Genomic DNA, 22,082 nt, shown 5'->3' with positions numbered 1-22,082 from the left:
AGAAAGACTCATCCAGTCAATGTCATAGCCTGCAAATAGCCCAGATCTGAACCCAATTGAAAACCTATGGTGGAAATGGAAAAAAATGGTCCACAGCAAGGCTCCGACCTGCAAGGACGATCTGGCAACTGCAATCAAAGAGAGTTGGCACCAAATTGAAAAAAACTAACTCATCAAGTCCATGCCTCAGAGACCGCAAGCTGTCATAAAAGCCAGAGGTAGTGCAACTAAATCCTAGAGATGTGTTTTGATTGTTATGTCTTTGTTTGTTTCTCATGATTCCATATATTTTTCCCCAGAATGGATTGATTCTATATTTCCCTGCACTTGCTCAATAAAAGTAACATTTACTGACCACCACAATGTTTTTTATTCAGTTATTTTAGTGTTTCTAAATGCTAAAGAGTTGCACTTTTGAATTCATTATTTTTTTAAGCTTTTCTCTGAGTTCGTTCTACATAATAAAATGTCTGAGTGAGTGCTCGTCCGAGACTGATTCCATACTTTTTGCAAGGGGTTGTAGTCCGAAAATTACGGTAATCAAAAGAATTGTAAATGAGAGGGTGATGAAAAATTCAATTACAGACAGTTCTGGCGGAAAATGCAGTTTTAAAAAATCATTTTTGTGTTTGTTTACAACCTGTACGTGTTGCAAACGTCGTAAATAGGGGGAAACAACGCGTTTATGATCAAACGTGCCATCGTAGTTCAGGTAATCGATTGATAATGTCTTGGTGCGGACAGGTGACTCCATCTAACGTCAACACTCCGGGCTCGATTACATTCCGTATCAAGTTAGTTTTAAAATGGCGGCGGAAACAGACGGACAGGTAGAAGATGTCAACTAAAGCGACTCAACTACTTTTCGTCTTTGTCAACGAACGCCGTTCCGCTTCCTGTCTCGAATTTGGCGCCCGCATCGGTTCCGTTGGGGAAACCTGTGAAAAGAAGCCGATTTCATAGCAGTCGAGTCGCGGTCCGAGTGCTTTTTCCGTCGCCAAATGACCTCGCGGAAGTGGTGTTCGTGCACACCGAGTTGCGTTGAGGAGAAACGGGGGGTTGCCGCATCACCATGGAGCGTTCCAACCTGCAGACGGCGGCCGGACACCTGTAGCTTCGAGCGGCTCCAATGGCGAACCCGAGCCGCTGTGGTAGGTTCCCTGAAACTCGAACACTGTAGCTCTTTTCAATTGTGCTTGAATAGAAAGTAAAACGAGCAATTGCTGTTTTTGGTTTAAGAACATATCTACGTGGATTAAAGCAATGCACGTGATCTGATGCTAAAAGCTTCTTAATCTGGATTTAGTTGAAGTAGGCTGAATGCTTCCAAAAGTATCCGGGAAATACTGACTAAATGCTGCTATTGATTGAAATGTAAGCGATATAAACTCGTACAGACACAGAAAACCAGAGTACATTCACAACTCTTGTCTGGTAAACCCCTGTAATATAAGTCATTTAACACAGAGGATAAAGAATATGTGCTATTCTACAACTCCTAGCAAAAAATATGGAATCGCTAATCTTGGACGAGCACTCACTCAGACATGTTATCATGTAGAACAAACTCTGATAAAAAGCTTGAAAAAATAATTAGTTCAAAAGTGTAACTCTTTAGCATTCAGAAACACTAAAATAACTGAATAAAAAACATTGTGGTGGTCAGTAAATGTTACTTTTATAGGGAAATATTTATGGAATCACTCCATTCTGAGGGGGAAAAAATATGGAATCATGAGAAACAAACAAAGAAATAACAATCAAAATGCATTTCTAGTATTTAATAGCACCACCTCTGGCTTTTATGACAGCTTGTAGTCTCTGAGGCATGGGCTTGATGAGTATTCTTCATCAATTTGGTGCCAACTCTCATTTATTGCAGTTGTCAGATCATCCTTGCAGGTCGGAGCCTTGCTGTGGACCATTTTTTTCCCCCAATTTCCACCACAGGTTTTCAATAGGGTTGAGATCTGGGCTATTTGCAGGCCATGACGTTGACTGGATGAGTCTTTCTCCAATGAATGCTTTAACAGTTTTAGCTCTGTGGCATGATGCATTGTCATCTTGGAAAATGACTAACATATTTTCAATTGAAGGGATAAGATAAAATCAAGGACTGAGGGAATTTTGGTGTTTTCTTCAGGCAGTCATCAATGTAAATCTCACTGAACCAGCACCAAACAAATGTTCCAGCATCAACACATTGTTTAATGCAGATTGTTGACTCTTGACACCTTGTCCAATACAGAATCTTGACTCTTGACAAGGTGATGATGCTGGAACTTTTGTTTGGTCCATTCCGAGAAAAAAAAAAGAAATAGAATCATGAGAAACAAACAAAGAAATAACAATCTTAATACCTCTCTAGTATTTAGTAGCACCACCCCTGGCTTTTATGACAGCTTGCAGTCTCTGAGGCATGGATTCTATGAGTATTCTTCATCAATTTGGTGCCAACTCTCTTTGATTGCAGTTGCCAGATCATCCTTGCAGGTCGAACCCTTGCTGTGGACATTTTTTTGTATTTGCAGGCCATGACGTTGACTGGATGAGTCTTTCTCTAAGGAATGCTTTAACAGTTTTAGCTCTTTGGCATGATGCTTTGTCATCTTGGAAAATGACAAACATATTTTCAATAGAAGGGATAAGATAACTCATCAAGGACTGAGGGGAATTTTGATGTTTTCTTCAAGCATTCATCTTTGTAAATCTCACTTGAACAGCACCAAACCAAAGTTCCACCATCATCACCTTGTCAAGAGTAAAGAATCTGCATTGGACTAAAGCGACTCAACTACTTTTCATCTTCTTCAACAAGAGTAAAGAATCTGCATTGGACAAGGTGATGATGCTGGAACTTTGGTTTGGTGCTGTTTCAGTGAGATTTACAAAGATGGATGCCTGAAGAAAACATCAAAATTCCGTCAGTCCTTGATGATTTTATCTTATCCCTTCAAAGTCCCAGCATCATCACCTTGTCAAGAGTAAAGAATCTGCATTGGACACGGTGATGATGCTGGAACTTTGGTTTGGTGCTGTTCCAGTGAGATTTACAAAGATGACTGCCTGAAAAAAACATTAAAATTCCCTCAGTCCTTGATGATATGGGGCTGCATGTCGGGCAAAGGCACTGGGGAGATGGCTGTGGTTAAGTCTTCAATAAATGCACAATTTTACATTGAATTTTTTGACAGCTTTATCCCTTCAATTGAAAATATGTCATTTTCCAAGATGACAATGCATCATGCCACAGAGCTAAAACTGTTAAAGCATTCCTTGGAGAAAGAGTCATCCAGTCCAATGCAGATTCTTTACTCTTGAAAAGGTCCAATGTCCTTCTCAAATGCAGATTCTTGACAAGGTGATGATGCTGGAACTTGGGTTTGGTGCCGTTCCAGTGAGATATACAAACATGACTACCTGAAGAAAACATCAAAACTCCCTCAGTCCTTGAGGAAATGGGGGTGAAGGTCAGGCAAAGGCACTGGGGAGATGGCTGTGGTTAAATCTTCAATAAATGCACAATTTTACATTGAAATTTTAGACAGCTTTATCCCTTCAAGTGAAAATAGGTCATTTTCCAAGATGACAATGCATCATGCCACATAGCTAAAACTGTTAAAGCATTCCTTGGAGAAAGACTCATCCAGTCAATGTCATGGCTTTTAGCACTTTTGAAAGAATTCATTATTTTTTCAAGCTTTTTATCTGAGTTTGTTCGACATGATAAAATGAGTGAGCGCTCGTCCGAGACTGGTGATTCCATACTTTTTGCTAGGGGTTGTACTTGTTTGTGCTAAATCAAGTAATTCTGATCTGAAGGCACCTTGCCTCTTCTTCCAGGCTCGACTGGAGGGTTGGTGGTGGAGAACGGTTGTGTAGTGGGAGGCTCCTTCGTCTCCAACTGTCACCATCTCTCCAAGAAGCAAATCCCAGATCCTGACACGGTGCTAGAAAGTGAATCATCAATTTCCACTATCCAAAGCGGTCCACATAAGCTTAGTCTGGACCTGGACAGCCACAGTCTGACTTCCCAGGATTCCGGTATCCCGACATTGGAACTAAACCCTCCCGATCTCGCCGGAGGAGACTCTCCCGCCACTTTAACGTTGGATGATGACACTTGCGACAAGTCCACCGGATTCCCGCGCGGAAGCTTCTTCAGCCCCACTCTCAGATTGCCGGCCACGGCCCACCGAGGGTTGAACCGCAGCGACGACGTCTCCGTGTGCAGCGCGTCCAGCGCGAGCACGGAGCTCTCTGCGTCCAACGAGGACATCCCGCACTTCACCGTCACCTCCGACTCCAGCGCCATCGTCACCTTGGAGACGGACGACAGCTGCGCGGCTCCTTTCTCAGACGTCTCTCTGACTTCGTTGTCGAGAAGCTCCAGGGGCGAGGTGCGAGCGAACCCCCCAGGACTCCTCAGACTGGAAGAGGAGAGCAAGCAGAAGAAATTGGGTTCTTTCGCTAGCTTGTTTAACAGGTATGTCTCTTTCACTGGACTAGCAGACTAGGACTGCAGCTATCAATAATTTTAATCAATGAACTAGTTAGTTCGAATAATCAAGTAATCCGATAAGGAACGTAAAAAAATTAAAACACCAGAGCAGAACCACAAATGGTATAAATAAATAAATAAACGAGAGAAAAGAACAATGAGCTAACTTAAAGAGCAAAAGTCCACTAGCTAAAATGCTTATGTTTTTTTTCTTTAAACAATGCTCTTAACAAATGGTTCAAACACATATTCCCACAAAAAACGACTAAATATACAGACAAACCAAGTTATAAATGCATGAAAAATGCATTTGCGCAAACAAAAAACGAAGCTTACGTTGGTTTTAACAGTGAGCAGCTGAATCCAGCCATGTGAAATGACTTGTATTCACTGTTGCCACTAGAGGGCAGTTATCTACTACTAAATTACGAATGAGTAAACTAAAACATATAGGGCTGCAGCTATCGGCTATTTTCGTAGTCGATTAATCGATGAACTAGTTATTTTGAATTGGATAAGGAACATAAAAAATTAAAATACCTGAGCTGAGCCTCAGACAGTATAAACATTTAAATAAATGAAGATCCAAGTGCAACAAACACTTGGCTAACTTACATAGAAAAAGTCCACTAGCTTAAATGCTATAAAATGCTAACTTTTTTTTTTGTTAACAGTGCTCTTAACAAATGGTTGAAACACATATTCCCACAAAAAATGACTAAATATACCTCCAAACTAAATTACGAATTAATTAATACATTTGCTCAAACAAAAACTATGCTTATGTTGGTCTTAACAGGGAGCAGCTGGATTCAGCCATGTGAAATGAGTTATATCATATTCACTGTTTCCACTAGAGGGCAGTTATCTGGTACTAACTAAATTACGAATACATAAACATATAGAGCTGCAGGTATCAACTATTTTCGTAGTCGATTAATCGATGAACTAGTTAGTTCGAATAATGGGATAAGGAACATAAAAAATTAAAATACCTGAGCACAACCATAAACGGTATAAAAATATAAATAATGAGGATCTAAGTACAACAAAAGAACACTTGGCTAACTTACATAGAAAACGTCCACTAGCTTAAATGCTATAAGATGCTAACTTTTTAAAAAAACATTTTAACAATGCTCTTTACAAATGGTTCAAACACATATTCCCACAAAAAAACGACGAATTATACCTACAAACTAAATTACGGATGCATTAAAAATACATTAGCTCAAACAAAAAAAACAACCTTATGTTGGTCTTAACAGGGAGCAGCTGGATTCAGCCATGTGAAATGAGTTGTCATTTCACTGTTGCCACTAGAGGGCAGCGTTTCCACCCAAATCAATAAAACTAAATGCAAACACTGTCAACATAAACCATTACAACTTCATTTTAATTAAACGAATACTCAAAGCAGCAAAATTTAATTTAAATGTTTTTTCTAATCATATTAATCGAGTTAATCGATAAATCGTTGCGGCACTATAATTTATCCATCGATTAATCGAGTAATCAGACAACAAAACATTAAATACTTTTGATGAGATGTAAAACAAAGAAGTTCATGCTTGCAATAACATTAATTATGATAATTTTGTCAGCAGGATTGCACTTGCAAGAGATCATTAAATGTAAATACAAAGTAAAATAGCTGAGTGTTTCTTCAAACTCAATGGAAATCATTTCACAAGAGCAATAAATGCTGTTGAAAATAAATGAAAATACCTGAGAGCATGAACGGTAAAACAGTATTTTTTAAAAAAGAGAACCGGAGTGCAAAAATTATATTTCCATTGCTAAATATACCTCTTAACTAAATTACACACGCATAAAAAAACTATATTTGCTCAAACAAAAAACACCCGTATGTTAGCCTGAACAGGGAGCAGATGTTCTTCAGCCAGACAAGTTATATTCTCAGATGCCACCAGAGGGCAGTGTATCCTTCAAAGTCCAGGAAACATCGCACAACACTGTCAAAACAAACCATTGCAACGCCACTGTAATTAAACAATTAATCGAAGCAGGAAAATTATCTAATAATTTGATTTTAATCGACTAATCGTTACAGCACTATAGTAGATTGAAGAAATTAGATCCCTGTATTTTCACCACTAAGACGGAGGACAGGAAAGTCGAGGGTATGACAGGGCAGGGTGAGTCCATTTATTCTTGTCAGCCATCCCAAAAAGCCAGCAAAAAGATTGGAGGGTGTTGACAATGAGGGAAATAACACTTGGCCACTAGATGGCAGTAAGATGCCGTAATTAAGACACAAACAAAGACTTTTACATCTACAACAATTTTTCAAGTTTTTTTTAAAGTAGTCTTGATTGGAGGTCGACGATATATCGGCCGGCTGATATATCGGACCGCTCAGGCATCTGTGAGGGCAACTTTAGCCGCCACTGACTGACGGTAGGACCCCCGCAGCAGCTTGAAGGCAGGCTGCTACAGGAAGCTTCAGGCTTGCCTGTTTTCTAAATATTGTAAGATTATGCAAGAATATGCAAAGTTGCTTTGGCCTTTTAAGGTGTTGACTGAGTGATCCTTTCACTCTAAATGTAACCTTTAGCATTAGCGTACCATTCGCGTTAGCATTAGCTTTAGGATGGTGAGCAACTCTCACTTTTTTACATCTCGTCGTGACGTCCTGATGGGTTTAATTATTTGATTATTTAATATTATATATTATTATTATTTGCATGTCAGTGACTAGATCAAGAGAGAGAGAGAGTTCACTGCTACACTCAGGTTGCGTTGCTGAATCAATAACATGATGAAAGGTTGAGAGATTGTCTTTTGTGTTGTTAGATCCTGTGTGTTTTCGTCAGAGGTGAGTAAATGAAGCCAATTGCATTGTTTGTATTCTTTGCTGATGAGACGTTACTACTTAACACGGAGCGCTAAGCTAGTTAGCGATTATGCTAATCAGTGTCTTGAGCGTGTGTTTGCATTGTGTTTTGGACATTGGCGCTTGAGATATTGTTGAAAGTAAATTTCTTTTGATAAAGAAACCTCATACATAAACCCATTCATATAACAGCTTGGCATACAAGAGAGAGTGCTTTGAAATTGGATTTTGTCTTCATTGTTACTAACAACATGTTAAACTTTGAAGGTAATTGAAAAAAGTGACATTTATCTGATTACTCGTTTAATTAATTGGCCGAATAATCGATTATAAAAATAATTGTTAGTTGCAGCCCTATAATTTATCACTAGTAGACCAGTCCATTTGAGAGTCCTGGCAGCCAATGAGCAAAATTACCTCCCAGTTCTAATCAATCTCGCGAATGTTTGGAAGCGTTATTTATTGCTTTTGTCCTGACGGGAGGGACGCAAGTAGTGACCAGAGTTTATGATCCTCACCCACACGTGCAATGTGCTGTTATCAATCATTCGCACTGTAAAGTTACTCAATCCCTCACTGCCCTTCGGACTTCTCCACCCTGCCACCACAACGGGTGCAGCAGTGTTCCGCATTGTATCACTCCCTCACATAAGATGTGCACCTTTGGCTCTGCACTACTCACTCCAAACTTCAGTGAGCACCAATTTTCAGAGCAAGATGACCGCGCCGTCACTTCTTCTCTACATTGACTGGTAGGAGGATATTGCGTGATTTCATCCCGAGCCAGGCATGGATGTCGCCAATACTTTGTAAATTCAAATGGACTCGAAGTCTACTCGTGACAAATAAGAGGAAAAGAGACACTTGATTGGATAGGAAAGACAAGGGTATGACAGATAAGAGATGGTTTATTTGTCACAAACAAGCTGAATGGATGTATTTTGTGTGGATTCAGCGTCCTTTTCAATCTAATCTTTGTTCTTTATTCCCTGGACTGCGTCATCTCCTATTCTGTTTACTATTGTCAAAAGCACGTGATGTCACGTGACATCATTAGCCCCAATCAAATTTGCGTGTTTGAGAAGAAATTTGAGGTCAATGAATGAACCGCATGTTTGTACACTCATGCTTGCTAGCAGTTGTGATATAGAGCAGGCAAAATGGCTTGTGCCTCAGGATTGTCACCCTTTTTGTTTCTTGTGTTAGGAGCCTCTTTGCCAGGAAAGTCAAGGACAGTCACTCAGTGGAGCAGCGGGATGCTGGATGGAAGCTGTTCGGGAAGGTGCCGCCACGCGAGGTGCCCATTAGGGACCCCAAAAGGATACAACAGGTACAACTTCAGCATAGTTTTGGATAGGTTTAGCTTTTGGGGGGAGATTTTTGCTTTCCACGTTCGTTGACTAATCATTGGCGAACCACGGAGCTCTTAAAGGGACATTGACAGAAATAAAATGCATTTCAGCAATCTGGTGCGCACCAGATCTTTTCTCGTGCGCATGAGAAACAATCTGGTAAATCTTAGCATTAGCATAGCTATAGCATTTAAGCTAACGGAATGGACGGACGGACTTGTTATGCAAGTCAGCCAATTATTGCAATTGGCTAACTTGCATAGAAAAAGCTCGCTAGGTTAAATGCTATATTATGGTAATGTTTACAACAACTGGCTAACTTGCATCGTGAAAGTCCGCTTGCTTAAATGCTATTTAATGTTAATGTTTACAACAATTAGCTAACTTGCATAGCAAAGTCTGCGACCTTAAATGCTATCTAATGCTAATTTTTACAACAATTAGCTAAATTGCATCACCAAAGTCTGCTTGCTTAAATGCTACATAATGCTAATGTTTACAACAATTGGCTAACTTGCACAGCAAAAGTCTGCTAACTTAAAGGCTATATGATGCTAATGTTTACAACAATTGGCTAACTTGCACAGCAAAAGTCTGCTAACTTAAATGCTATATGATGCTAATGTTTACAACAATTGGCTAACTTGCATAGCAAAAGTCTGCGAGCTTAAATGCTATCTAATGCTAATGTTTACAACAATTCGCTGACTTCCATAGCAAAACTCTGCTTGCTTAAATGCTATATATTGCTAATGTTTACAACAATTGGCTAACTTGCGTAGCAAAATTCTGGTAGTTCAAATGCTATGTAATGCTAATGTTTACAACAATTTGCTAACTTGCATCGCAAAAGTCCGCTTGCTTAAATTCTGTATAATGGTAATGTTTACAACAATTACCGAACTTGCATCACCAAAGTCCGTTAGCTTAAGTGCTATCTAATGCTACTTTTTACAACAATTGGCTAATTTGCGTAGCCAAAGTCCGCTAGATTAAATGCTATCTAATGCTAATTTTTGCAACAATTGCCTAAATTGCATAGCCAATTTATATTATATAATGCTAATGTTTACAACAATTGGCTAACTTGCACAGCAAAAGTCTGCTAGCTTAAATGCTATATAATGCGAATTTTTACAACAATTGGCTAACTTCCATTACAACAATTGGCTAACTTGCTTCGCACAAGTCCGCTAACTTAAATGCAGTCTAATGCTAATGTTTACAACAATTTGCTGACTTCCATAGCAAAACTCTGCTAGCTTAAATGCTATATAATGCTAATGTTTACAACAGTTGGTTAACTTGCGTAGCAAAATTCAGCTAGCTCAAATGCTATGTAATGCTAATGTTTACAACAATTGGCTAACTTGCATAGCAAAATTCTGCTAGCTCAAATGGTATATAATGCTAATGTTTACAACAATTGGCTAACTTGCATCGCTGAAGTCCGCTTGCTTAAATGCTGTATAATGCTGATGTTTACAACAATTACCTAACTTGCACGGCATAATGTGCTAGATGAAATGCTATATAATGCTCATGTTTACAACAATTGGCTAACTTGGCAAAATCCTGCTAGCTCACTAACTTGCATCGCCAAAGTCCGCTAGAGTAAATGCTATCTAATGCTAATTTTTGCAACAATTGCCTAAATTGCATAGCCAATTTATATGATATAATGCTAATGTTTATCAGATAGTTCCTGGTGCGCACTAGAAACAATCTGGTGCGTATCAGATTGCTTAAATTTATTCTATTTCTGTCGATGTCCATTTTGAGGCTCCATAGCGGACACCAAGTACTATTACAACAATACCTACAAAAACCTCTCTACATTCTGTTAGGTGACCTCTTGTTCACCTCTTGGTCAATGGTCACCCCTGGTCTAAAACAAGCTAGCGTTCCTTCCAGAAGGCTCCCTAAAAGAAACCGCGCCCATGCTTTACAACCCGATCTGAGGATCCGTGTAACCTCATATCTGACCTGAGGAATCGGTTAACAACATGCGAAAGCTCCAATTTCAAGCCTTTTGTCTCGCTGCTGCTTGGAAAACCTGTGTGAAGCTTTGCCTTTGGACGTAGTGTCTCATTTTTCTTTGGGAAAGAGAGAAGCATGATCTGTTTTTCCGGGATCGACTAGAAGGACTATCAAGGGAACGCAGAACCCAGATTGTTTTCCTGCAGCGGCTAAAGAGCAAGCACACACGCTCGATGCGGAGCAAGGGAGAAGGGAGCCGCGTCGAGGTGGGGGCCACCATGCGACCGCATCATTTCCCATGCGGGACCCATCCCTCTGGATGTAACTTGACTATCCCGTCGCGTTCGCCGTCCGCCGGTTGCTGCTAGCGAGCCCCTCGGGAGCAGGGATGACGTGCGGTTAGTTTGCTTAGGGTAGGCTCAGTACCCCGGAGGACTCGTCACTGCGTTCATGGTGAGTTAGCATTGCGGAAGGATGCCGCCGATATCGAACAATAGCCTCTGCTCTTAGCAGCAAGCAGCTGGATGACTCAGATGTTTGCGTTTCTGCGACACACTCAAATAGATTGTTTTCCTCTTATTTTCACGTCCGTGCTACAATCCTGCAATAAAACGTGGTTGTGTTATTGTTTTGAAAGCGCTACGTCAAAGTGCACAGGTTTCAGTTTACGTTTATTGGCTATAAGTGCTTTCCAAGGCCCTTTTATGGCTCCCATTAAATCTGCCTTCATGCTTGTTATATATGACATGTCTAATCTTATTAACTTCATCAGTCCCTCCCGGCGAATGAAACGCGTCGCAAGGAATCGATGGTGAACACGTATCGGCACGCTCAGCTGTTCGCTCTTCATTCATCCTGCATTATTAATCAGCGACAGACGGGTGCGATCATATTGCTTTTGACCTATTTTAACTTATTATCGCCTGCCCGTGATGACCCTAAGATGCGAGAGCCATAAACTCCCACCCCTGTCACACATCAGAAACGTTCACAATTTATATTTACTGCTTTTGCTTTTTTTTTAAGGAATATGAAACAAAGACCGGTAAACCTGGACCCGGCAACGCGACGTCCCCCAGGCAGAACGTGAGGAAAAACCTAGACTTTGAGCCTCTTTCCACGACTGCTCTGATCCTGGAGGACAGACCCGCGTATGTAAACACACTTTGTTTACTTTGACTCGTTATCAGGGATGACTAACGCAAATTGTAGTCCTTTTATCTTCACATTCCCCACATTCTTGTTTTTTTTTAAATTTTTTTTATACGTCTTCTGCGCCTGACCGAATCACACCTCCCCATTTTTAACCTGTCCTGTTCAGCTGCTTGACACGGAGAATGGGAATCCGAGTGTCCTATTGGTCTGAATAGTTTTAATGTATTTCATGGCAGTATGATATCCTCGCATTGTGATAGTTATTCATTGTGTGTCATTTATGAGGAGAAAGCGGCGAATAGGACGGGGTTATGAGGAGATGGAAAAGGAGAGACGGACAGAAAAGAAGAACAAACAACAAGAAATACATTGAACGCCTACACTAACTATGGATGTAGTCGCGCTATCGTTAGCAATTGTATTTCTGGTTGACACCATGTGGGGGGCCTAATGACCGAAAAGAAAAAGAAGAGGGGTGGGGGTCAGAACCCGGTATTGATATCCTATTCTATGCTGCCTTATCGCTAGTCCTGGCACCTATAGTTTCTTGACTTAAGAGTGTCTTAATTGCACCCAGTCATGCGTGAATCCCATCAGACCACCGCCCGCCCGACCACGAGGTGGTGCGCCCTTGTTATATCCCAACGGCCCACTAGACCCGGGGTAGGACAGGGTCCCCGCACAGGATGGGCGACACCCCACCGACCCAATGGCGCCTGACCAGCGACCCGCGACTGAACCAAAGGAGGATGTCCGGGCTGAAAAGAGAGGGGGAAGGCGGAAGCAGGAGAGTGTCGAGAAGCTGCTGCGGGGCCGGAAACCCCCCACCCCACTCCTGCAACCAGCACCCAGGCGAAGAAGCGAATCGCACCTCCATTATTAACTTAATTGGCTGCCGTTGAAAATGATGGATGAGCCAGATTTGCTTTAAAAAATGAACCGTTTTACATTAGCCAAACAGTAACTTGGAGTCAAGAGGGAGGACAGGAAAGATTGGGGTGTGACAGGGCAGAGTGGATGTGACGTCTTAAATGCAGGCGTGGCCTCCCCTCTGCCTGGGCTGCCGGCCGCGGGAGTGCGGGGGGGAAGCTCCTGCTCTTCTCTGCCTGGGTATCCGCTCTGCGCTCCGTTGCTGGCTGGACGCCGCTGTGTCGGCTGGGTGTCTCCTGCTCTGGCGGGGGACCCTGCCCTGTCCTGGGCATGGTGGGCCGTTGGGGGTCCCGTGGCGTGCCGTGCCGGTTGGGGGGCTGCGGCTGTGACTCATGGGCCGGGTGGGGGTAGGCGTGGGGTTCGTGGTGCGTCCCCTCTTCCCATCCCTGAAGGCCGTTTGATGGGGGCGCGAGTGGCCCAGGGAACCACCCTGGATCCTTGGGAGGTGACGATGGCCCTTTTGCTGGGCTGCGGGAGGAGGAATGGACTGCGCAGCCCTCCCTCTTTGGGCTTGCTGGGTGGGGGCTGTGGTCCTGGGGTGTCTCCGCTCGTGTGCGTCGCTGTCGCATGTTTGATGGGGCTCACGCGCGGCTGGATGTGATTGGGGGCATCGGTGCCAGGTTTGGCGATGGGGCAGCGTAGGGTCGGTTGCCGACTGGCTTACACTCACAAGGGATTCACGCGACTACTGGTTTCTAGATCACAGAGCTGATTTGTGTACACTCCACCCCTCCCAATCACTTGTCTTATAGACCCCACCCCCCTCTTCTTTTCCTGGTCAACAGGCCCCCCACATGGTGTCAACCGGATATACATCTAGCTGACGATAGCACCAACATATTTATAGTGAGTGTAGGCGTTTAATGTATTTCTTGTTGTTGTTTGTGTTTCGTTTCTTTTCTTCTGTTCCCCTATGACCCCTTCCTGTTCGCTGCTATGTCCTAATAAATGAGGTATGTTGAATGATCACAATGGGAATATGTCATACTCTCAATGTGAAATATTAAAACTGTTCAGACCAACCGGACACTTAGACTTCCATTCTCCGTGTCAAACAGCTGAACAGGACAGGTTTTTAATAAAAAAATTAAACAATTAAATACAGGAAAGTTTGAATAAACCATATATTTTTAGTAATGTAAATCTTTTAACGTAGTGCTAATAGGAGATTTGAAGCAACATAGCTAGGTTAACAGCAATTAGCATGTGTTAGCTTAGCTCTTTCAGTGCAGTTGACGATGATCGATCTCCAATCTTGTGGTTTTTAAAAACTGAATTCAATCTCGAAATGACTTTGTCATTAAAAAAAGTCCAATCCACTTGAAGTGGGGGGGGCTGGCAGCGCCTCGAACTTCAAATGGATTGGTTTATATCTGTTGGTGGTAGTCAATGAGTTAATTCTAGCTACGTACTTACCGTTGGTGCACAAATATGTTCCAGTAATCTTCCAGCCAAGCCCCCCGACGAGGCCGAGAAACATCGTCAGGAATACGAAGAGATGGTGGCCCAGGCCAAGAAGAAAGGTAACTTGATCCGGCCGCGCTTTCCGCTCTCTGGCTTCGTTCCCGTTGGAATCCGAGCATGTCCTTGCAGAGCTGAAAGAGGCCCAGAAGAGGAAGAAGCGACTGGAGGAGCGCTGCAAGGTAGAAGAGAGCATCGGATCAGCCGCCCAGACGTGGAACCAGGAGATTTTACCCAACTGGAGCTCCATGTCAGTCAGTCCTAAGCAAAATAGTCTCCGTCACGGAGCCCACGTTTGACAACTCCCGTCACGTGCAGGTGCACATCTCGACGAGCAAGGGAGCTGTGGTGGCAGGGCATCCCGCCCAGTGTCAGAGGCAAAGTGTGGAGCCTGGCGATGGGCAACGAACTGAATATCACACACGGTACTGGTGCATACTAGAACATCCAAATAGAAACATTTGCCACGGGACCCGACTTGACCCTCCTTGTGTTCCTTTTAGAGCTTTATAATATCTGTTTGGCACGAGCGAAAGAAAAATGGAGGAACGCGCCAGACGCCGAAAGCCAAGGTAGGGACGGACTGTGAAATCGTGAAACTAGCGGTTTTCCAGTGGATCTAAACCACACCCTGCCACACCGCCCACCTCTTCCCCAGATGCGGGTTCGTCCAATCGGGAGTCGAGCTTGGAGCTGATCAAGCTGGACATCTCCAGAACTTTCCCCCAGTTGTGCATCTTCCAGGAGGTCAGTGCATGAAGACCCAGGTTGGGTTGACGTTGGACCTGATTCTGTTCTGTTCGTCATCAAGGGTGGGCCTTATCATGATGTGCTGCACAGCATTCTGGGAGCCTACACTTGCTACCGACCAGATGTCGGCTATGTAAGTCACCCGTATATTTGGAACTTCCATATCACACCCGCCTATCAAGTGTGATTCGCGCTATGTGGTTGTGGTTCTTTAGGTTTCCACTGAGGGCGACTGTCTCCTGTTCATCACTTACACCAGCCATTTTCTAAGCGGCTTTGTGTTCGTAGGTGCAGGGAATGTCATTCATCGCGGCGGTGCTCATTTTAAACCTGGACACGGCCGACGCCTTCATAGCGTTCGCTAATCTGCTCAACAAACCTTGTCAGATGGCCTTCTTCAGAGTGGACCACAGCCTTGTCAGTGAGCGACTTGACTAGATACGCCGGATTTATTGCCACGTAACGTCTGCGTGTCTTTCTCAGATGTTGACGTACTTTGCTGCATTCGAGGTGTTCTTTGAAGAAAACCTACCAAAGCTCTTTGCGCATTTCAAGGGGAACAAGCTGACCCCGGATATTTATTTGATCGACTGGTGAGTTTGTTTGCTTAGATGGCCTCTTTTGAGTTGCTGAGGAAACAGGAAATTTGGGTGTTTCCGTTTCAAATTTCACACGTTAAATGTGCTGCTTTTTCTGTTGTCAAGGAAAGTCTGTATTTTACTCCCAACAGTTGGCTAACTTGCATAGCAAAAGTTCGCTAGCCCAAATGCTATTTAATGCTAATGTTTACAACGATCGGCTAACTTGCATAGCAAAAGTCCGCTAACTTAAATGCTTTATAATGCTAATTTCTACTACAATTGCCTAACTTGCATAGCAAAAGTCTGCTAGCGTAAATGCTATCTAATGCTAATGTTTACTACAATTGGCTAACTTGCATGGCAAAAGTCCGCTAGCTTAAATGCTATAAAATGCTAACTTTTTTTTTTTTACAATGCTCTTAACAAATGGTTCAAACACATATTTCCACAAAAAACGGCTAAATATAATTGCGAATGCGTTAAAAAAAAACAGATTATGTTGGTCTTAACAGGGAGTAGCTGGATTCAGCCATGTGAAATGAGTTATGTCATATTCAGTCTTGCCACTAGAGGGCAGTGTATCCACCCAAATCAATAAAACTAAATGCAAACACTTTCAAAATAAACCAATACAAAGCCACTTTAATTAAACGAATACTAACAGCGGCAAAATTCAGTCTTTTTTCAAATCAAATTACTTGAGTTAATTAATTAATCGTTGCAGCACTAAAAAACAAACTGGGCAACTGCGGTCCTACCATAGACAAATTGTATAATGCTAATGTTTACTACAATTGGCTAACTTGCATGGCAAAAGTCCGCTAGCTTAAATGCTAAATAATGCTAATGTTGACAACAATTGGCTAACTTGCATAGCAAAAGTCCGCTAGCTTAAATCCTATATAATGCTAATTTTTACTACAATTGGCTAACTTGCATGGCAAAAGTCCGCTAGCTTAAATGCTAAATAATGCTAATGTTGACAACAATTGGCTAACTTGCATAGCAAAAGTCCGCTAGCTTAAATTGTATAAAATGTTTTTTTTTTCTTTTTCTTTTTTTTTTCTTTTTTTTTTTTTACAAAGCTCTTAAAAAATCGTTCATATTCCACCCCAAAAATTCTAAATATACTTCTAAACTAAAATACAAATGCATAAACAAACATATAGAGCTGCAGCCATCGATTATTTTAGTAATCTTAATCGATGAACTAGTTAGTTCGAGTAATCGGATAAGGATCATAAAAAATCAAAATATCTGAGCTGAGCCTCAAACGGTATTAAAAATATATAAATGAGGATCTAAGTATAGCAAAAGAACAATTGGCTAACATACATAGCAATAGACCGCTAGCTTAAATGCTATAAAATGCTCACGTTTTTATTTACAATGCTCTTAACAAATGGTTCAAGCACATATTTCCACAAAAAAACGGCTAAATATACTTCTAAACTAAATTGCGAATGCATTAAAAAAAAAAACATTAGCTCAAACAAAAACTGGTAATGTTGGTCTTAATAGGGAGCAGCTGGATTCAGCCATGTGAAATGAGTGATGTCATATTCACTCTTGCCACTAGAGAGCAGTGTATCCACCCAAGTCAATAAAACTAAATGCAAACACTTACAAAGTAAACCATTACAAGGCCACTTTAATTAAACGAATACTCGAAGCAACGAATACTCGAAGCAACAAAATTAATTTTTCTAATCGAATTACTCGAGTTAATCAATTATTCGTTGCAGCACTAAAATAAATTGAGCAATTGCGGTCCTACCATAGACAAATTGTATAATGCTAATGTTTACTACAATAGGCTAACTTGCATGGTAAAACTCCGGTATCTTAAATGCTATATAATGCTAATGTTTACAACAGTTGACTAACTTGCATAGTGAAAATCCGCTAGCTTAAATGTTATACAATGCTAATGGTTACAACAATTGGCTAACTTGCATAGCAAAAGTCCGCTACATCAAATGCTATATTATAAATGCAAATTACTTGAGCTAATTTTTGCAGCTCTAGTGATATTTGGCTTTTGGTACTTCCATGTTCAGAACTGTGTTCTGTCTTGGTGAATGTCTGAAGTATTGTCAATCTCTACCAGGATCTTCACCCTGTATAGTAAGTCTCTACCACTGGACCTGGCGTCCCGCGTGTGGGACGTCTTCTGCCGGGACGGCGAGGAGTTCCTGTTTCGCACGGCGCTCGGACTGCTGCGCCTCTTCCAAGACGTTCTGACCGGCATGGACTTCATCCATATGGCGCAGTTCCTCACCCGCCTGCCTGACCTCATCCCCGCCGAACGGCTCTTCCAGCACATCGCCGCGGTCCACATGACGAGCCGTAACAGGAAGTGGGCCTTGGTAAGACCGCAATTGCTAAGTTTATTGTAGTGCTGCAACGATTAATCGATTCACTCGAGTACCGAGATAATCGCACTATAAGGCGCACCTGACTTTAAGCCGCAACCCACCAGGTTTGGCACGAAAATGACATTTATTCATTGAGAAGCTGCAGCTGTCCTCACTGTATTATGGGACATTTACACCAAAAGATATTACCGATAACACTTTATTTGACAGCGGCATTATAAAACTGTCATGAGACCAAATGAACCAACATGAAGCTTTGAACCAATTGGCTGCAAAGTTTCATTGCTTCAAGAAGCTTCATTTGACAATCACTGCTGCCTTGGGGGAGACAGTCAACCTCTGCTGCCAACTGCTGTCAATAAAGTTGTCATCCAATATGCCTGCTAGCATGCATTGCTGTGCTACAGACAAAATTCATGTTCTGTGCTAATTATTTCTTCAGTTACTGTTCTAGTTGTTTCATTAATCATCAATTGCGGGTTGACACTTAATGGCATAAGCATTCCGAAGTACCCATGATAGTGTCATGTCATAATTATAACTGTCTTATGATAGTCTTATGACACCACTGTCAAATATAGTGTTACCTATTAACCCAAATAAATCAGCAAATAAGAAACACTGGATTATAATCCGCAGGATTCAAAATGAAGGAAAAAAGTAGCTTCTTATAGTCCGAAAATTATGTTAGAAAAAAGCTCCGAATCAAATTTTACTGCTTCAAGGATTCGTTTAGAGTGGTGTTGTCATGGTTTGTTTTGACAGTGTTAGCATTTAGTTTTATTGAGCCCTCTAGTGGCAACAGTGAATATGCCTACTGCTAGCCTGTTAAGGCCAATTTAAACGTGACAAGGTACAACTTTGGGAGTGTACACTCGATATTTCTTGGTTTCGCTTTGCCGATTGGCCAGCAAATTAGCGCGGTGACTAGCATAAGGTAAGTTTTTGTTTGAGCTAATGGTTTTTTTTAATGCATTCGTAATTCAGTTTGTATGTATATTTAGCTGTTTTTTGTGGGAATATGTGTTTGAACTATTTAAGAGCTTTAAAAAAATAATAATAATAATATTTTGCATTTTATAGCATTTAAGCTAGCGGACTTGTGCTATCTAAGTTAGCCAATTGTTCTTTTGTTGTACTTAGATCCTCATTTATTTTTTTAATACAGTTGGAAGCCCACCCCAGGTATTTTATTTCTTTATGGTGCTTATCCGATTACCCAATTATTCGAACGAACTAGTTCATCAATTAATCGACTACAAAAATAATCGATAGCTGCTGCCCTCAATGTTTGTTTATGCATTCACAATTTAGTTTAGAAGTATATTAAGAATTTTTTGAGGGGGGGGGGGCAATATGAATGATTTGTTAAGAACTTTGTGTAAAAAAAAAAAAAGTTAGCATTTTATAGCATTTAAGCTAGCGGACTTTTGCTATATTAGCCATTTGTTTTTTTGTTGCACTGAGATCATTTATTTATTTTTATACCATTTGAGGCTCAGCTCAGGTATTTAATTTTTTTCTGTCCCTTATCCGATTACTCGATTATTCGAACGAACTAGTTCATCGATTAATCGACTACGATACTAGCCGATAGCTGTTGGCCTTTGTTTGTTTATGCATTTGCTTTGACAGTGTTTGCATTTAGTTTTATTGAGCCCTCTAATGGCAACAGTGAATATGACATAACTCGTCGAACAGCTGAATCCAACTGCTAGCCTGTTAAGGCCACCTTAAACATTACGAGCTACAATTTTGGGAGTGTACACTCGATATTTCTTGCTTTCGCTTTGCCGACTGTCCGGCAAATTAACGCGGTGACTAGCATAAGGTAAGTTTTTGTTAGAGCTAATGTTTTTTTTTAATGCATTTGTAATTCAGTTTGTAGGTATATTTAGCTGTTTTTTGTGGGAATATGTGTTTGAAGTATTTAAGAGCTTTTTTTATATGCATTTTATAGCATTTAAGCTAGCGGACTTGTGCTGTCTAAGTCAGCCAATTGTTCTTTTGTTGTACTTAGATCCTCATTTATTTATTTTTTTTATTACCAATTACTAGTTTTCCCCTGTGCCTTTTCAGGTCCTGCAGACGCTACAGAAAGATCCGGAACGAGGAAGTCCTGTGCTGAAGCACTGAAAAGACTTACAGGAGTCCAATTTGAGCTCATGTCTTTACTAGAGTGACTCTGTGAATTCCTGAGCTAGGGGTGCCTTAATATACTGAACACAACACACTCCCGGACCCTGAGGGACCACCCAAATGCCAGTTATCACTTTGTTTGTCACTCTTTAATGTCAAAATGTCACGCTCACTTTGCCCTGTCATACCCTAGTCTTTCCTGTCCTCCCACTCTGAGCGCGTTTATGGTTGTTTCCTCTGTTTTTTGAAACTGGATTTTATAGGACTGACATGTTGTTTTCGATGTTACATGCGGAGATACTGTCATCCTCTGGAAACGAGGTCAAAAGCTGCCTTTTAGTATGATAATCGGTACGGGACACTTAATGCGACATTCCGGCTTGCTGGTGTTTTATTCGTGTGAGGTGTTTATTTATCGTAAGCAGATGTTGTTTTTTTTTCGCACCCCGTTGACTTTCAAATCAAACAGTTGATTTAGTTGTTTGTTGCTAACGGTGCGCGAGTTGTCGACATCGTGGGTTATAAACAGGAAACGCGTTTGTTCTTTTTGTTTTTCCGTGCGGTTTTGCACTCTTCTCTACAAGCGCAGCATCACACAACTGCAATAACCTTTTTGCACATTTGCCCTTCAGGTGCAGCAGGACTCTTTGGAATGAGTGTTTTGATGTGCGTTTTCACTCGTAGAGTCCAGAACGAGAGGAAAGAAAATTGTTACACGCGGAACTGGTTCAAAGCTAGCAAGAAAATCAAACAACCAGTGAAATGAATGTAAACTCTGATTGCACTGTTCTGTCTTTGATTTGCTGTCTTCTTCAGGTGTCGATTTTCGTTGCTTTGGACATGTCATTTGAGGAAAATAAAGGAGTTGCAAATAGTCAAGTTATCATGGAGGTCTATATTGGGGGTAGAAACCTCTTGGTAACTCACGAGACGATATACACACAAGAACTTTTAGCTAGATTGCCGGAATCACGCCAGCCGAAATGCCGGACCTGCGCTGGCAGAGCTCCAGCGACCCGGGCCGGTGGCAGCCCGGCCAAAAGGCCAAACTCCGTGCGTTCACTTTAGTCTTAACCCTTTGTACTGACTCCATTTTGAAAGGAATGAAGAAGGCTCACCAAAAACAAGTTAACAATTTATTCATGTCGACAGCGATCAAACAGCAAGGCGAAACGGAAACAGACTCAGGCGGGGAGGCAAGGTCACCCGATCACACGTCAACAAAAGGTTCCCAAGAAAAATGACCACAATTAGTTAAACAATCAGTCTTTTGATGGCTCTCGTGGGGCGGGGTGTAGACAGGAGAAGGGTATATATATATATATATATATATATATATATATATATATATATATATACACATACAGTACCCTCCATAATTATTGGCACCCTTGGTTAAGATGTGTTTTTTAGCTTCTAATATATATATTTTTTAATTTATATTATATTTATATTTATTTATTTTTTATTCAAATAATATGGGACTTTAATGGAAAAAAAGAGAAAAATCCAACCTTCAATACAAGTGCATTCATTCAGTGGGGGAAAAATCCCACATAAAGAAAAAATTATTTGACATCAAATAACGTGTGTCACGATTATTAGCACCCCTGGTGTTAATACTTTGTACAACCCCCTTTTGCCAACAAAACAAGGTCTGGGGACTGTGATGGCCATGGGAGGAGCTTGAATTTGTGTCTGGTGAACCATTTCTGTGTAGATTTGGCCATATGTTTAGCGTCATTGTCTTGCTGAAAGACCCAGTGACGACCCATCTTCAGCTTTTGGGCAGAGGGCAACAGATTTTGATTTAAAATGTCCTGGTATTTCAAAGAATTCATGATGCCATGCACCCTAACAAGGTTCCCAGGGCCTTTGGAAGCGAAACAGCACCACAGCATCACTGACCCGCCCCCATACTTCACAGTGGGTATGAGGTGCTTTTCAGCATGCGCATCTTTCGTGGCACGCCAGACCCACTTAGTGTTTGTTGCCAAA

General features: G+C 41.5%; 1 protein-coding gene across 3 annotated transcripts; it reads left to right on the top strand.

Moving 5' to 3' along the window:
* Positions 1 to 770: 770 nt before the first annotated feature.
* On the top strand, positions 771 to 21,411 carry tbc1d14 (TBC1 domain family, member 14). 3 transcript variants are annotated; one of them, XM_057856106.1, is made up of 14 exons: positions 771 to 1,151; positions 3,844 to 4,486; positions 8,565 to 8,688; positions 11,717 to 11,841; positions 14,216 to 14,298; positions 14,369 to 14,486; positions 14,555 to 14,661; positions 14,740 to 14,808; positions 14,895 to 14,983; positions 15,048 to 15,119; positions 15,275 to 15,403; positions 15,470 to 15,579; positions 17,678 to 17,936; positions 20,025 to 21,411. In XM_057856106.1, the coding sequence occupies exons 1-14, from the start codon at positions 1,130 to 1,132 to the stop codon at positions 20,079 to 20,081; spliced, it is 2,007 nt and encodes a 668-aa protein (XP_057712089.1). In that variant the 5' UTR covers positions 771 to 1,129; the 3' UTR covers positions 20,082 to 21,411. The 3 variants fall into 3 exon arrangements, with proteins under 3 accessions (XP_057712089.1, XP_057712090.1, XP_057712091.1); XM_057856107.1 differs by lacking the exons at positions 771 to 1,151; positions 3,844 to 4,486; positions 8,565 to 8,688 and adding an exon at positions 10,932 to 10,956; XM_057856108.1 differs by lacking the exons at positions 771 to 1,151; positions 3,844 to 4,486; positions 8,565 to 8,688 and adding an exon at positions 10,981 to 11,143.
* The last annotated feature ends 671 nt before the right edge of the window (positions 21,412 to 22,082 follow it).

The sequence above is a fragment of the Corythoichthys intestinalis genome, chromosome 13, assembly GCF_030265065.1.
Source record: "Corythoichthys intestinalis isolate RoL2023-P3 chromosome 13, ASM3026506v1, whole genome shotgun sequence".
Lineage (NCBI taxonomy): Eukaryota > Metazoa > Chordata > Actinopteri > Syngnathiformes > Syngnathidae > Corythoichthys > Corythoichthys intestinalis.
The sequence above is the reverse complement of the archived record's forward strand: the minus strand, read 5'-3'. Positions and strand labels throughout refer to the sequence as shown.